The sequence below is a fragment of the Aristolochia californica genome, unplaced genomic scaffold (assembly GCF_029961685.1).
Source record: "Aristolochia californica isolate CCGP_79_NKW_82.1479 unplaced genomic scaffold, dmAriCali1.0.hap1 SCAF_9, whole genome shotgun sequence".
In the NCBI taxonomy this organism is placed as follows: domain Eukaryota; kingdom Viridiplantae; phylum Streptophyta; class Magnoliopsida; order Piperales; family Aristolochiaceae; genus Aristolochia; species Aristolochia californica.
Window position 1 is genome coordinate 22,838,832 of NW_027182290.1, and position 16,366 is coordinate 22,855,197.

Here is a 16,366-nt window from a genome sequence, read left to right on the forward strand (position 1 = left end):
CATGAACTTAGGATTTAGGGTTTAGGGTTTTAACCCTTAAACTTTAACCTAATTACATCAATGCCATCTCTATAAAATGACACTTTATTTACCATCCTGCCATCATCGTAGTTTGGCATATGTGTCTTCTCTTTGATCTGTGGGCCTTAAGCCTGTCTTCTATATCTCTTGGATGTATGGACCTTCCTTGTTCTTATGGGCTTAAGCCTATCTTCCAACACACTTGGATATGTGGGCCTTCCTTGGTCGTGTGGGTTTGGGCCCTATCTTCCAACACTCCCTATCAAGCTAGGGGTGAGAGAACATCATGAACTCCTAGCTTGCCGCAAATGATGCATAAAATATTTTTGTATAAATTGGGAGTCCTCCATATCTTCCAATACTCCCCTTCATGTTGGTGCTCTCATTCATGAGGCCCAACTAGCCAATTTTTTTATTTTTTTTTTGGGGGAGGGGGGTATTACGTAGATGTAATAATAAGTTCCTCCATCATGGTATCCCAACCTTTGATATGGGGTATTAAATTCCTCCATCACGGAATCCCAACCATTAACATTTGATATTTTTAACGGGGATATTAACTTCCTCCGTCATGGAATCCCAACCATTGGCATTTGATATTTTTGATGGGGGTATTAAGCTCCTCCGTCATGGAATCTCAACCATTGACAATTGATATTTTTGATGGGGGTATTAAGTGCCTCCGTCATGGAATCCCAACCATTGGCATTTGATATTTTTGACGGGGGTGTTAAATTCCTCCATCATGGAATCTCAACCATTGACATTTGATATTTTTGACAGGGTATTAAGTTCCTCCGTCATGGAATCCCAACCATTGACATTTGATATTTTTTATGGGGTATTAAGTTCCTCCGTCATGGAATCCCAATTGTTAACATTTTGATATTTTTTACGGGGACAAATAAATTATGGTATGAGGCCACCTCTTCTTCAATAATAATGTCTTATCCAAATAGACACAATAACAGCAGCTGAAATGGGCTTGGACCCATATAACACGAACCAAAATAATCCTTGCAAAATGACCCATGAAATAATTTAATGCACATATCCGTACCAAATAATATGCTGACCAAAGAATAATCTGTCAATTCTTCAAAATAATAATATAGCCAGAGAAAAATTTACCGAGTCGCGCCAAGTCAAATAGTAGACCAATATATCCGAGTCGCTGTAGAAATATGTATAAGCTTTGGTCTAGATGTATACCGAGGCAAGAAATAAGTGGCCCGAGTCAAATTGATTCGGACCCGAGTTGATCTGGATCGAGTTGACTCAGTCTGAGTTGACTCGGTAGACTGGTGCTGCTCAACAGCAGCTAGAAGGGCAGTCCGGTTCGCTGGCTTGACTCGGGAGAGTCTGGGTCTCGGCAGGTGCTGAACCGACGCTTGATTAATTCATGTTTCCTAACTGAGGAAACAATTTAAATCGGCAACATCGTCATCTTCTTCCTCGCTACCGAACATAGCAAAAAACCATAGGAAAACTTTTTGACTACAACAGAGTATATCTCCCTGAGAATCAACAGAGGAACTTTTCGAACAGGGATGACAACCAACCCAACAACGACGCTTGATTCGGTTTCCTAACTTAGGAAACAAAAATAAATAATTTGGCAACTGCATTCTTCTTCCCTGAATAGTAGAGTGGCCGGTTCGCCGTCCATAAACAGCAACACAGCGAGATCAATTAGCTAGTGCCTTCGTCCTCCATGAGCTAGCAGAGAGATCTTGAATACGGAAATGTAAACTTTCCAAATAAAAATCAATCCAACAGATTTAATCAGCAACAACAGTGGAGAAGGCAACAATGCTTTCTTCTTCCTCTTAGCGTCGAACTTCCAGAATTAGAAGGTCGGCCATTAATCAATCAGCAGTGCAAATAGAGCAACTCAGAATTTCATGAGATCACAAGATCAACTCGGAATGACGACGCTCTGAGTTGGCTAATTACACCTCCGAGTTTGCAGCAGTAAGCTTGGGAGTTTCCGTCCACTAGTAGGTGACATCAATGGTGCACTGAACTGATGAACTGAGATCACCAAAGCAAGATACTTCCGACGATACGAATTCTATACTTTCAACAAAAAACCATTATGAAACACGACAACAAGGTTTCTGAGAGACAACCGGAGTCTCAAAAATTTAGAGCAGTAGCAATAAACGAGAGTCCTTGAAGCCATACCAGAGAGCAACGCCAAAGACAAATATGCAACTATAAAACTAAAAATACTAACAACTGAAGCAGGACGGAAAAAGACTAACAAAAATAAAAATAAAAAGAATTCCAGCAACTATAAGAAAGAATCAATATGAGAAAAGAAAAATAATGGATTTCTTGAATCCTGAAAATCAAAGCTCTGATACCATGTTGATTTTCAGGACTCCATGGATTTAGCTCATACAGAAAAAGGGAGAGAGATCCAGTGGGAGAAAACAGAGGAAGAAGAGGTTATGAACTGGATGGCCTAACCCTCCCCCTGAAGCTATATTTATAGATTAATGAAACTATTGTATTATAATAATACTTCTGAACTTATGGTTTAGGGTTTAGGTCTTTAACCTAATTACATCAATGCCATTTCTACACTTTATTTACCATCCTGCCATCATCATGTGTGGGCCTACGTGCCTTCACTTTGATCTGTGGGCCTTGAGCCCGTCTTCTATATCTCTTAGATGTATGGGCCTTCCTTGGTCTTATGGGTTTGAGCCCATCTTCCAACACACTTCGATATGTGAGCCTTCCTTGGCCATGTGGGCTTGGGCCCTATCTTCCAACAAAGTAAAACAAACATGATTACTACACGAATAAGTAATTTAATGTATAATTAAAATATATTAAAATACTAATTAATTAAATTAGATATTATATTATTTAATGATTGCAATTTATTGTATAGTAATACAGTAATTAAATGAGCCAATTAACAGTGCACATGATTAATTAGATAAAAAAATAAAGTTAAAAATAACATCAACGAATATAATAAATTAAGTTATTAATTTATTAATAACATATGATATACTCTAACTTAAAAAGAAATGATTAAACAAAAAGTCTTGATTAAATGCTAACTTTAACACACTATATATTTTTATGTATTATTACTTAATAATATTTTTCCGTTAAATTTAAAACCATTGGTTTTATTAATTATAAAAATAGATAAATAAATAAATATAATGAATAAATAAAAATAATATTTTATTAATAACACAAGATGGATTTTTTATGTAGTATTAATATTATATTTCCACAATAACATAGATTTTTTTTTAAACCGAGTTGACCTGGATTAACTCGGCTGAACTCGGATGGGTCCGATCTGAGACTCGGGCAGAACCAGTGGTTTAATTTTTCCTAACATAGGAAAAATTAAATCGGCGTCTTCTTCCTTATGGTGCTGCTACGGGGGCTCTGCGACGGAGGTGGCCTTGGGGGGGCGCTGCGAGGGCTGCGATAGAGGCGGCCTTGCGATGGAGATGACGCTTCGCTGCAGGCGTTGCAACGGAGGCGCTTCGAAAGGGGAAAGGGCGCGCTGCGAGGGCTGCTATGGAGGTGGTATGTGACGGAGATGATGTTCGATGTCGGCAGGCCAAAAAGTACGACGGCGTGCTGCGACGGAGACGTCGGGACAAAACGAGAGGGAGAAGAGAGGGAGGTTGAGAGGGAAAAGAGAGAGGGAGAAGCAAGCAAGAGAGAAAGAAAAAAAATTCGGCCTCCCACGATGACGCGTCCCGCTCCCTTCATCTGGATGATTCACAAAACACTTTAGAATCCGAAATCTAGAAATTAAACCGGGGGTGTTATTTTTGGATTCATTTGATTCATCAACATGACTCAGGCACGGGTGCACCACTAACGATGTCATAAAATGAACTGAGTAATATAGTTGAAGTTCATCTCCTGATTCCACTTGACTCACCCTCCCCTCTCCCCCCTCCCCCTCCCTCCCTTCCTTTGGATGTTACGGTAATCCAAGAAAGTGCAAAGTCAATATAACAACATAAAAATGATTATATTTTGTATCGATGCACAAAGGGGAATCGATATGCTAAGGGGCGTGAATGTAAGTACAATAAAAAAAAATATTACAAGATTTTAAATGGTAGAATGTCTTATCTTCAATTTGCTCCTCTAATTCGATCCTCGTGCGTGAACCTGATCAGAACCTTGAATGACTTCACGGGCAAACTGCAACCTTTTGTGATTGGCTTTAGTTTTAGAACTAACCTCAATTTGGTGCTTGGCAGGAAAGATTGGCATCATATTATAGTAGTGGATCTAAAGATAGTAGCAACAAAGATGATTGTTTGTTGGTATTTTTATTACAACAATCTGATGTGACTCTAGGCTAACTTGAAGTTTGAGGCCTTAATATGGATGACCAAGTTACAACAAACTATTTGCTTGCTTACAAGATTATGATGGTTGTAGGAGAATTTTGACAAAGTTACGACAAGATTTTTGTTGGTATTTTATGAGATTTGGGAGATCCAATAGATTTCTTTGACACTTTGGAGACATTTCTATAAAACTTTTATCCCCCTTTCTCAAAAGGCTAAAGGAGTTCTATTTATAAGGTGGAGGGAGTGGTTAACTAACTACCTTTTTTCCCTAATATTTGCTCCTTTGAATAGTTCTTCATGTAAGGTGAGGTAGACACTATGACTTAACTCTTTCCTACTTATCACCATTTAAAATTTGAAATATTGTCATCTCATTTGTTTAGGTGGTACCCTCCTACAATGCCATATGTCAACTATATGCCACCCTTTTTGCTTAGGTGGAATTCTCATGGGATTTGATTTTGAAGTGGTCTCGTGCAATCAACTACTTAACCTTTGATTTCAATAATGAATCCAAAACTTTGACTTTGACCATTGACAGACTATTAGCAAAATCTTTGTGCTTTGACCCTCAAAGAATTTCACCTTTAACCATTAATAAACTAATAATCAAATTTCTTTCATCTTGATTATTGATTAATACACGCAATCCAAACCGTCATTGGGAGTTTTAACTTTAAATCTAGTGATCAAAATTTGAAGTATATAGTTGATAAAAACTTCAATTCCATCATTCTTTAACAAGGAAAAGAACAACTTTTGTTGCATTAAGTATATGAATTAACAAGGAAAATTTGTTTCGTTGATAAAGGTTTTTTATTAGTTTTAAGATAATTTAAATATGATCTCTTGGATCTTCTATCTTGGAAAAATGCTCATGTAGATAAAGCATTCCCATATGTAGCCAAACCTCATAATATTGCATGGCAAACCTTGTCACTTGTGTCGATCATGACCTTCTCTTCTTCTCATTTATCTTATTTTTGAATGCATGCTATCGTTATCGGAGGAAGTAGGTATATATATCAACACATAACAATAGTCTTCACTTAGTTATAAAATAAGATTAAGATAACAACAAACCTAAAAAAGGTTAAAGCTAAATAAAATATGTTAGGATTTAAAACCATCTAATATATTTGTTCCAAGGAAATATAATTAATTACATAATCTTATCTAGGGATAAAATTATGAGGGTGGTCATATAGAAAATACTATTTACTACCCACATTCATTTTATGTAGTAAATGAGACATGGGTGAACCGGTTTTTTAATCCATTTCTCTAGACCAGCTAAAAAATCTCTTCTATACCTTTTCTATCATACTATAATCAAACAAGTGGATATGGCATAAACAAATTTATTAGAAACACAAAGTGACCTCAATATAATATTACCCCTACTTCATTTTTTTAGGTATTTAATTCTAGTTCTAAAGTTTAAAACTTTGAGTGCCTCCCTTTATTCCTTATGTGCCCTTCCAAAACCACGAGGAGCCAATTAAACAAGAATCAGTTAAGGCTTAAACACGTATTAGGTTTTATCGTAGTGAGTCTCTCAAAGAGACTTAGAAATATCAAAAGATTGTAAGGCCAAAGAAGCCGTCGCAGATCGGCAGGAGACGCCCGATGAAATAACCCGCACCCGACCCATCGGGCCTGAACCAAGCCCTCCTGAATGGTTCAGAAAGTAAAACAACGGCGACAACACCTGTTCAGCGGGTGTGAGTAGGGGTGGCATCAAGCCGAGCCGAGCCCTAACCTGCCTATGTTCAAGTCGAGCCTAAATTGTTATCGAGCTCGAACCTAATAATTTTAACTGAGTTCGAGCCGAGCTCGAGTTTCAACATTTATTTAAAATTTTTCAAAAAATACAAGTCTCGAGTTTGTGATCAAACATATATTTAAAAAATTTTAAAAAATATATGTCAAATAAATTGTATATAAAATTATACATACATTTTACATAAAATTGGAAATGACCTCTGCTTAAAATCTGGGATAAGGGTGGCATCGAATCCAGCTGAGTCTGAACCTTGTTCAAGCCCCTCGAATCTAAAATTGTAATTGAACTCGAGCCTAATAATTTTAACTGAGTTCGAGCTCGAGCTCTAGCTGAGTTCGAACTTAACTTACATTTAATACTCTATATAAAATATATGTCAAATAAATTATATATAAAATTATGCATACATTTAAAAAAAAGAATAATAGGTGAGGTTCAGGATTGAATTTCAATAATGGATTAAAATACACCAATATTAATTTTTTTTACTCCAAATGTTGTCTAACTTATTTTATAATTTTTGAATCTGGCCATAAATTTACTATGACCTCCTTAGTATCCCTAGTTGAAAATTTATATTCTGGGAAAAACTAGAAATTTTTCCTATGATACATATTTCCAAAAAAACCTTTAAATAAAATCCTATTACTATTAGTGACTTATTAGAAAATTACAAGAAATATTTTAAAATGGGGGGGGGGGGGGGGGGGATAACGTAAGTATCTCTGCTTCTGCTAGTTGGTTTTTCGCCAAGACGAGGAATGACACCGAGGGAACCAGCGGCGCTGACGAGGAACTATCGTCGGTTGCAACGAAGGCGGCGTCGACGAAAGAGACAACGACGAAAAATGAGGGGGAAGAACGCGAGCGGCGGCCACAGAATTGGCGACGACGGAAAGGCAGAAGGCAGGCGATGAGGCAGTTGTCGACGATGACAGAGGCGGCCGCTGGCTAGAGAGGCTCGATGGTGACGAGGGGAGGAAGAATTTTTTCTCCTTCGCTACCGCTCCCCGGTCCCGACTCCCCCGAATCCCGCATCGATTCATTAAATTAATAAGCCGACTCACAAGTTTTTAAGCTGAACCTTGATTCGGTCAAGCTTGACCCATTAATTTAAACGAGCTGATCCCAAGTCTCAAACTCGGCTCGAGATTCAGGCCGAGTCGGAATCAAGCCGAGCTCTCGCTCGCGAGCAGCCTCCGTGATCATCTTCGACAGGTTTCATCAAAATTCTTTGGCAGGCAGCCAAAAAAACACAAAAAAACAAAAAGAAAGGTAAGACTCACCCTTCATTTATTCAAACTAGAAGATTCCTCCCAAGAAGCCAGTCACCTCCTACTGCATCCTACAAAAACAATGCGAGCCGAAACCTCTTCCAATTGGGTTTCATCGTCTTCCCTCAACTCCAATTAGAAGTTGGTCAACTTTGGAGATTCCCGAATGGTTTCACTCGGTAATCTCTTCCCAGCCTCTGCCACTCTGCTGCAATTCACCTGTAAGTCAAATCTCCCTGTCACCGTCCGTTGTGGAGGTCGTTCAACAGGGATTTCCACTTCCATGAGCTTCGGGTTTAAAAGTCTGACGGAGACGTTCACCGTCGACGTCCAGCGAGGGGAGGGTAGGCCCTTAAATGTGCCGCTAGTGGCGCCCTTTACGATCGCATCCTCGAGGTTGGACCAGGTGGAAAACGTTGCGATCAGATTGGAACTTCGAAACGGGAGCGTCGGGTGGGGCGAGGCTCCGGTGCTCCCTTTCGTCACAGCCGAGGATCAGAAGATCGCGATCGAGAAGGCCAATGAGGCCTCTGAGATGCTCGTGCGCGCGCCCTCTATGACGTTGAAGTCTGCACTGCTTGAGATCGGGGCGTTTCTTCCAGGCCATCAATTTGCTTCTGTAAGTGCGTTCTAAGAACGAACTGGTTGTCGATTTGTTTCACCAACACGTTGGACCGGGAGTTTCACTACTATGAAAAGTTTATTTTGGCATTGTTAGACAAACTTTTTGTGTTGTAGTTGCTCAAAGTGTTCAGCCATCACCATGGATTGGTGTCACCTTTTACTTATGATTATGCACTTATGCTGGAATCTGAATTTGGAAGTTTACAATGTTGGAGTTGAATCGGATGGATGACAGGAACGAAAACTTGTTCTGGCTCCTGGCTTCTGGCTCTCCACTCTCCCCTAGCGTCTTTTTTATTCTTTACAAAGATTCCTGTCATCTCATAGACAAAAGGGTTTCCTCTTTGTTTCTTTGCAGGGTTGGGATCTTGTTACTATGACAGTTGAGGTTGCAAAGTTCTGTAATTAGCTGAGTTCTATGTATACTTTTGTAGATACTACTAGGCAATACATCAAACAACATTTATAAGAGGATTCTTGCATCTCCATTCTCTATAGAATTGCGGTCCCCAGATAATTGTTTCAAGTTCCGTGGAGTGTATGAATTTATGATTTTTGGTTCTGAAGATGGCGCAACTGTGTTGTCTCCAGTAATTATAGTGCCTCTTCAGTTGCCAGTAAACAGTCCTAGATTAATGCTAAGTAGTAGTTCACTGGTCGTTGATAGCCACAGGCTTCCTATATTACAAGCCTAAACTCTATATTCTTCTTTCCTATGGGCAGGGAACTTTTTTCTAGATGTAATCTTAGTTGTACTAAGTTCATTGATAAGCATCTTGTTGCATAGGTCCAAAATTTTTTGGCCTCTTCTTGTGCAAGTCCAGACTCTGTATCATAATGACTTATGTTTTAATATTCTCTGCCCTATAGTTTGATTTATTCTTTGTGCTCAGCATGGTGTTATTCTGTTGTGGTCCTAGGCTAAGTACCTATGCCTTACGCTCCTAACAGGTCGGTATTTTGGGTAGTATTGGCTAGGTGCATAACATTTGGTATCAGAGCAGACTCTACGTCGCGAGTTCGATTCCCCTTGGACAAAGGCCATGCTGGCTACGGCCAGATATCCCCTCTTTACGGCGTGGGCCGTAGACACCACCCGGACGATCGTTGCTTAGTCTTGAGCCGCCGTGAGCATCGGCTCGTGGCGATGTATGTACTGTTGTGGTCCTGGGCTAAGTATCTATGCCTTCCGCTTCTAACACGCTGGTCTTTTGGGTAGTATTGGCTAGGTGCATAACATATTCTTGAGCCTAAAGAGCTTATCTGTTTTTTCTCTTCTTACTTCGTTTATATTTTAGTGGCAATTGTGTTGTGGGTCATGTTTCTAAAATCATTCCTTATGTGTCCCTTTTATGAGCATGCTCCATAAATATAAAAAAGTTTTGGTTGTCAACAAAAACCGAAGAATATTAAGGTCTCTGGACATTTGCCTCCATTTTCTCTCAATTCCATGATTTCCTTATTGATACTAGTCCTGAAATTTGAACTCTTACTTGTTTGCTTGTGAGTCTTACCAATTTCTTTTGTTTCTGTGTGCTACATTATGGAGAACTCTTTTTAATTTAGAAGTCAAACATAAAAAATTCAGAACAAGGAAACCGTGGTTGTGTCCACTTGAATAATCTCTTTGGGCTAGCATTTGTTTAATACTTGCCCTGGTAAAGATGCATCTGGTTGATGGCATTAATCAGTCCAAAACACTAAGACTCATTACTGGAGTCTTTCTCTGTCACATGACACCTAGATTGGTCTCATAATGTAATTTCTGTAACTGATAAAGTAGAAAAGTTTTTTACATTGTCAACCTTGTTTTCCTTTTCCTTTTTCCAGTTATCTCAACATATTTCTTGGTTTTCACTGACCTGTACACATATGCATATGTGGTTCCAGGTCAGAGCAGGAGTTGAGATGGCCCTGATTGATGCTGCTGCTAGTAGCATTAGAATACCACTTTGGAGGTTATTTGGTGGTGTCTTAAATTCCATTACTACTGATATTACAGTTCTGTCCCTATCTTCCACCATATATGTTTAAAATGTCTTTATGGTTTGGAGTTTGTCTAGGATGTGTATATAACTGTTTTCATTTTGCAGATTCCAATTGTTTCCCCTACTGAAGCTGCTGAATTGGCTGCAAAATATTTCAAACAAGGGTTTAGCACTTTGAAGCTTAAGGTGGGAAAAAATTTGGAAGCAGATATTGAAGTTCTTAGAGCTATACGAGGGGCTCATCCTAATTGCTCGTTCATATTGGATGCAAATGAAGGATACACTGCTTTGGAGGCTGTTGAGGTTCTCGATAAGTTACATGGTAACACAAGAAGCTAACCGATACTTCCTCCAAAAAAAAAATAAAAAAAAAAATAGAAGGCTAACCATTATGTTTCTGTCATCTTTCCTGAGAAAATCTTTAAGAAGCCAGCTATCTTCTGATTTTAAAGATGAGATAACACTCCGAGATTCTTTTTTTCAAATTTTATTTATCTGGAGAAACATATCCTAGTTGGTACACCACAGCTATTTATGATCTTTCTGTAAGTGGTCTTTGGTATGTTAGGATCCATGATCCTATTATAATGACTTACTTTTTCATTTTCTACATTCCTTACAGAAATGGGAGTGACTCCAATTCTCTTTGAACAACCTGTTCATCGGGATGATTGGGAAGGACTTGCTCACGTTTACAAGGTGGCAAAACACAAGTATGGGATATCTGTTGCGGCAGATGAAAGTTGCAGGAGTTTGCTTGATGTTAAGAAAATCATATATGGAAATCTTGCTGATGTCATCAACATAAAGGTAGCAAAAGTGGGTGTTCTTGGGGCTCTTGAAATTATTGAAGTGGCAAGAGAGGCAGGCATTAAACTGATGATTGGTGGCATGGTAGAGACAAGACTTGCTATGGGCTTTGCTGGTCACCTGGCAGCCGGTCTTGGCTGTTTCAAGTAAATCTTTCTCTCTCTCCTTCTCTGCAGTTCTTGTCCCATATTGCTTTTATAAGGCAATTTGGATTTGGTAATGCAGATATATAGATCTGGATACACCTTTGCTGTTGGCTGAGGATCCAGTCATTGGTGGTTATGAAGGTATGATCCTATACTTTTTATACTAGTGCTCAGCATTTATCAATTTAAAAAAAAATATTTTTTAATTTTATTTGTTCCTCTGATATTATTCTTCAAATCATTAACCTTCTGTTTTCTGGGTAGTGTCTGGTGCAGTTTACAGGTTCAGTAACTCTAGAGGTCACGGTGGATTTCTTCATTGGGATTCTGTTGCATAGTGAGTTACACCTCTTTTTTCTAACCTCGCTTCCACCAACTAGTTTATCTTTTCCCAGCTTTTTTGGTTCCAGAAAGAGATGTAATTACGTCATTGCTGGACAAATTGTAGACTGTGCTTGTAAGAGAATTTGGGTTGAACAGCTTATTCAAAGTTGTTTATGTTGCTTGCAGAACTTGCAGTCATTCCTTCCAACTGCAAAAAACAGGAGTCTTCAGGTGCTGCCTGTTTAGCAAGATGATGGTGGAAGGCACTCCACTCCATAAGAGAATTTGTTATCGAATATGAAGGGGATGAGAGGACTGGGTGATGTCCCCTTTTTGTCTGCAAAATTAAATATTTTCAAGATGACTTAATTGTCAATCAGAGGAAATTTAAACGTATCTCTCCACTATGTGGCGCCAAAATGATGGTAACAATGGTATGGTTGGCTCAGTCCTTGGGGTAGCACTAATCAATAGAATGGAATAATTTATTTAGGGCTGTATATATTTATGTATTATTCTTTTTATATTTGATAATATTAATATTTGGTATTCTTATTATATTAAATACATAATACATTCTTTATCTTTATAAAGATTCTGTAATACGAATATAATAATAATTATTTTTAATAATATAGATATATTATTATATTAATGATTTTATAATAGTTAAAATTTTAAATTTTAGTAATATTTCTTTTAGAATCTTATATATTAGTAATATATTGGATAAAAAATTTAATAATAACGTCATTGTTGAAGTTAATAGCATAGTCAACCTTCTTTGATTTCTATTGTCTCCAAAGTGTTACCTGGATAGGATGCTATATCTGCTGAATTAGTATCTGTAGAAGTGGTTTTCCATGGCCATTTCTGGTTCTTGATAGACAGTTAAAGCTCTAATGTGATGTTTGCTTTGAGTTCATTGCCTGATTAAGCCAATTGGGAAATTCACTGGATAAATTAGGTCATGTGATATATCAGTTAGATCGTACGAGTGGGCAAGTACAAGTTAAAACTGGTTTCCTGAACATGAATACTGTGTCTGTGATTTTTTCAAGCACATTTCATGCAACCGTGAATGTCTGGAGTCTTTAATTGATTGTCATGCATCATCGTGGAATATTCATGGATGTTGTAGTTGGAGAAATGTTTTAACTTGTTGGGCATTTGTTTTAAAGGCTTTTAATCGTGAATTAGTTATGCTTGTGAGATTGGAAGTTGGACCTCATTTCCCTGTTCCAGATCTATCATATGATGTTTTCATAGGCTAGAAATCTCTTCTCATGTGCAGTATGGTGATCTATCCATGGAGAAAACTGTTCGAGTCTTTGGCAATGAAAAAAACAGATCGAAACTGCAAGGGAAACGATCAAGGAAGTAATGAATCCGGTCTTTCTCTATATCCTCATATGTTATGGGTTATGTTTACTTGTCCGTTTGATTTGCCTATGCTTCTAGTAATGCCATTATAATTGTGGTTCCTTCTACATGTGAACGTCTTTGTAGTTTATTGTATTTTATTTTTTTCTATTTTTCATCCTTATACACGTAGTATTTTTGTTTACGTTTTCACCTATATACTGAGTTTTTCGTATTGCACATTATATATTGACAGAAAGACATTTGAGTCTACTTTCCAAAGAAAAATAAATTTTGGCAATCGGACTTTTCTACAAAGAGAAATCAATATTTGAAGCAGCAAATGTCAGATTACAAGTGAGGTTCGAGCAACAGCAGAAAACTACAACTTTCGAGCCATTTTATGCTATTAAGAACGAGACTTTATATGGAGAATTATATATCAAAAGAAAGATCTGTGAGTCTATTTTTTTACCTATTCAACTAATTCTAGATTTGAGTTTTTTTATATGAAGGTAAATTTGCATTGGAAGAATCAAAGGTCATGCTAGTATCTTGTTATATTGAAAAATCCAATTTAAGCAGAATTTTTTTTGAGTTGTTGTTATTGATCAAAAATATCAAGAAAATATATCATTTACTCCTTTGTCGGTTACCTTTTTCCTACCATCCTTTTTTGACTCTCACATCCCTTTGGGCCAACCTCTAGTGTATTGCTTCGGTTGGTTTACCTATATATGTAAAATTATATATGGGTGTTTTTAAGTCCATTGAAACTTTTTATTTCTACCCTTGGGGTTTTTATTGCTATATTGTGAATGACAGGTACTACCCACTTGAGTGATTATTGTCACTATTTTTGTTCGAAATCCTTTGATGTTGGTTTCGCCTTATGTTTTATCACTCATTTCTACCTTTTGAGAGTTTGTGTCATGTTTCGTACTTATCCTTGAGATACTATGATGGAGGAGATTATTACTACATCTATATTATTTGTTTCAAGATGAGATCACTGCCATTACCTCCTAGTTTGAGTGGGAGAAGTAGAAGAAGAAGTACATGAAAGAGGTATTTTATTCCATATATTGTGGTAATTGTTATGTGACTATCATATTCAAGCAAGGGGGAGCACAAAAGACAAAGTTTTTGTATCTATGAAGAATTGTATTTTGTGAAGAATTTTTTTCCAGCAAAAGAAAATTGAAGACCGAGAATCCTTTTCATTGCAAGCTGAAGTTATAAACTCCAGCTTGAGGGGGAGTGTTGAAGAGCAAATATAAAAGTCTTATATGACACTCACAAAAAAAAGTCTTACAGAGCCAAAATTATTATAGAAGCAGGTCTCATAGAAGAGTTTTAGTTTATTAAATGTATTTTAGTTATGTTAGTCTTCTATTTATGTTGATTTATTTAATTATGCTAGGACTTATCTTTAAGTGTTAGAGTTTGGGTGTAATTGGGACAAGGGTAATTTAATTGTAATCGGACTTTACTACTTTTTTATATTATAAATATGAGTTCATGTATTCATATTACATTAAGTCAATGAAGTTTTTCTCTTTTCCATAAATTCAACAAAGTGAAAATCAGATTAGTTTTGCAATAGGGAGACAACACATAAAAGAAACTCAATATAGACAACGATATCAAAGTATAAGCCTACAAGTAGTAGTTTGAACTTAACACTTAAGTTCAAAGTGTAACGGCTCAAGTTCAATGAACTCAACCAAGTTCATTCAAAATTTATATTAAAACAAACACGTTGAGATTTGGATATTGTAACGAAGCACCAAAATTTTCAATTCTATTAAAAAACACTTTCAAGTGCCTTAACATATCAATATGCTAGAATGTACGTATGATTTCAAAATATGAGTGCAAAGATTCTAGTACATGAGATTCTATGTTAATAAGGATATCAAAATATGAGTTTAAAACACTTAGCTCTATATCGATTGACTTTTCTAACTTCTAAGCCAAATCTCAAAAATTGATTTAAAAAAATGAGAGAGCTTGGGAGTGTTCCGTTGACTGAGTGTTTACTCTCTTCTATATCTTGATGATAAACAAATTTAATCAATCTAATAATTGTAAAGTTAGCATTTCAGATGCCCAACCTTCAAGAGACACAAAAATCAAGGTCTATAAAAAAACATCTACACAAGCATCTCACGACATCAACCATCAAAAGAGTGTCAAGTCATCTCTAAGAAGCACCCGCAAAAGAAGAAATGAAGAACCGAAGTTTAAAGTCTAATTAGGACAAAATATCTCAAATAATTTATGCATGTCAAGAGAGGAGCCCTAACTCTTCAAAATTGAGGTACAATTTGAAATTTTTTGAGCTTTAGGACACTTGCATTTATAACATGTTTTATTGATGCATCCCCAATCTTTAAACATGTTAGAACTACTTAGGAATAAATATTTTCTTAAGCTTTGAAGTCAATTCTAGCAAATTGGCTTTGATTGATCAATCATCATCTGCCAACAATCGATCAACTAGAATGTGTACTGGAAAGAAATATAAAGCATGGTCGATCAATATGTAAACATTGATTTATCAACTAGGATTTTCCAGATTGTGTTATAATGCATGATCGATCATTCCATATGGATTGATTTATTATACATATCCAGGCATACAAAATATTTTAAACATGATCAATCACCTTGTTAGTCTGATCAATCAAGCAGAACTATGTCAATAAGGGTCAATGCATGAGCGATTATAGCATAGACATTGATTGATCATACATGTATTGCACAACCAATAACTTCAATGCATGGTCGATTAGTTTGTGTACATTGATCAATTAACTTAACTTGTTAGGTCCAATAGTAAAATATTAGTCAATCATACCAATCGATCGATAAACCATTTTAAAAAAAAATATAGTTGTTGAACTTGATTGATTAATACATTCAGGTGTATGGGGACCCTTAAGTGGCTCAAAACATATTTCAAGTTAACTATTTTTTTTACTTTTGTTTATGAATTCACTCAAATCACATGGCTATTTTTCTTCAAAGAATGATCTGAATTTTTTTCCATATTTAAGTCCTTTCAAGCTATGGTGTTTACTTAGTTTGGAAAAAAATACAAGTGTTTTGGTCAGATAATGCCAAAGAATACCTATCTAGTGAATTTTAATTATTTTGTCAAGATAATGACATTATCCATTAGACATCATGTGCCTATACTCCTCAACCAAATGGTGTCGCCAAAAGAAAAAACTAACACTTCCTCGAGGTAGCCCGTGACCTAATCTACTCTATGAAGGTGCCCTACTTTTATTGGCATCATGCCATTCCTACAACCTACTTTTTTATTAATAGGTTACCATCTTCAATACTTAGACATAAATCCCTGTACTCATTACTATTTTTGGAAGTAAACTTCTTCTCCCTTCTTTTGAAGGTTTTTGGTTGCACATGCTTTGTTCATGTCAAATCTCCTCAGAAGAGTAAACTTGACCGTAAGTCTCTTAAGTGTTTTTTTTTGGTTACTGTCGTACCCAAAAAGGTTATGCCTGTTATAATCCTTATCTTCGGAAGTTAGTTGTTTCTAGGGATGTCACTTTTTGAGGATACATCTTGTTATTCTTCAAAATATTCTCCTCCAAGTCTTTCATAAGTTTAGGCAGCTCCAAACCTTGTTGTGCCAATTGATGTA

At 36.7% G+C, this 16,366-nt stretch overlaps 1 protein-coding gene across 3 annotated transcripts; it reads left to right on the forward strand.

The window, feature by feature from the left end:
* Window positions 1-7,458: 7,458 nt before the first annotated feature.
* Window positions 7,459-11,830, forward strand: LOC137941053 (L-Ala-D/L-amino acid epimerase). 3 transcript variants are annotated; one of them, XM_068786288.1, is made up of 7 exons: window positions 7,461-8,055; window positions 9,951-10,061; window positions 10,154-10,370; window positions 10,671-11,004; window positions 11,084-11,145; window positions 11,269-11,341; window positions 11,515-11,830. In XM_068786288.1, coding segments are annotated over exons 1-7 (1,251 nt in total). In that variant the 5' UTR covers window positions 7,461-7,602; the 3' UTR covers window positions 11,516-11,830. The 3 variants fall into 3 exon arrangements, with proteins under 3 accessions (XP_068642390.1, XP_068642389.1, XP_068642391.1); XM_068786289.1 differs by lacking the exon at window positions 11,515-11,830 and having other exon boundaries at window positions 7,459-8,055; window positions 11,269-11,342; XM_068786290.1 differs by lacking the exon at window positions 9,951-10,061.
* The last annotated feature ends 4,536 nt before the right edge of the window (window positions 11,831-16,366 follow it).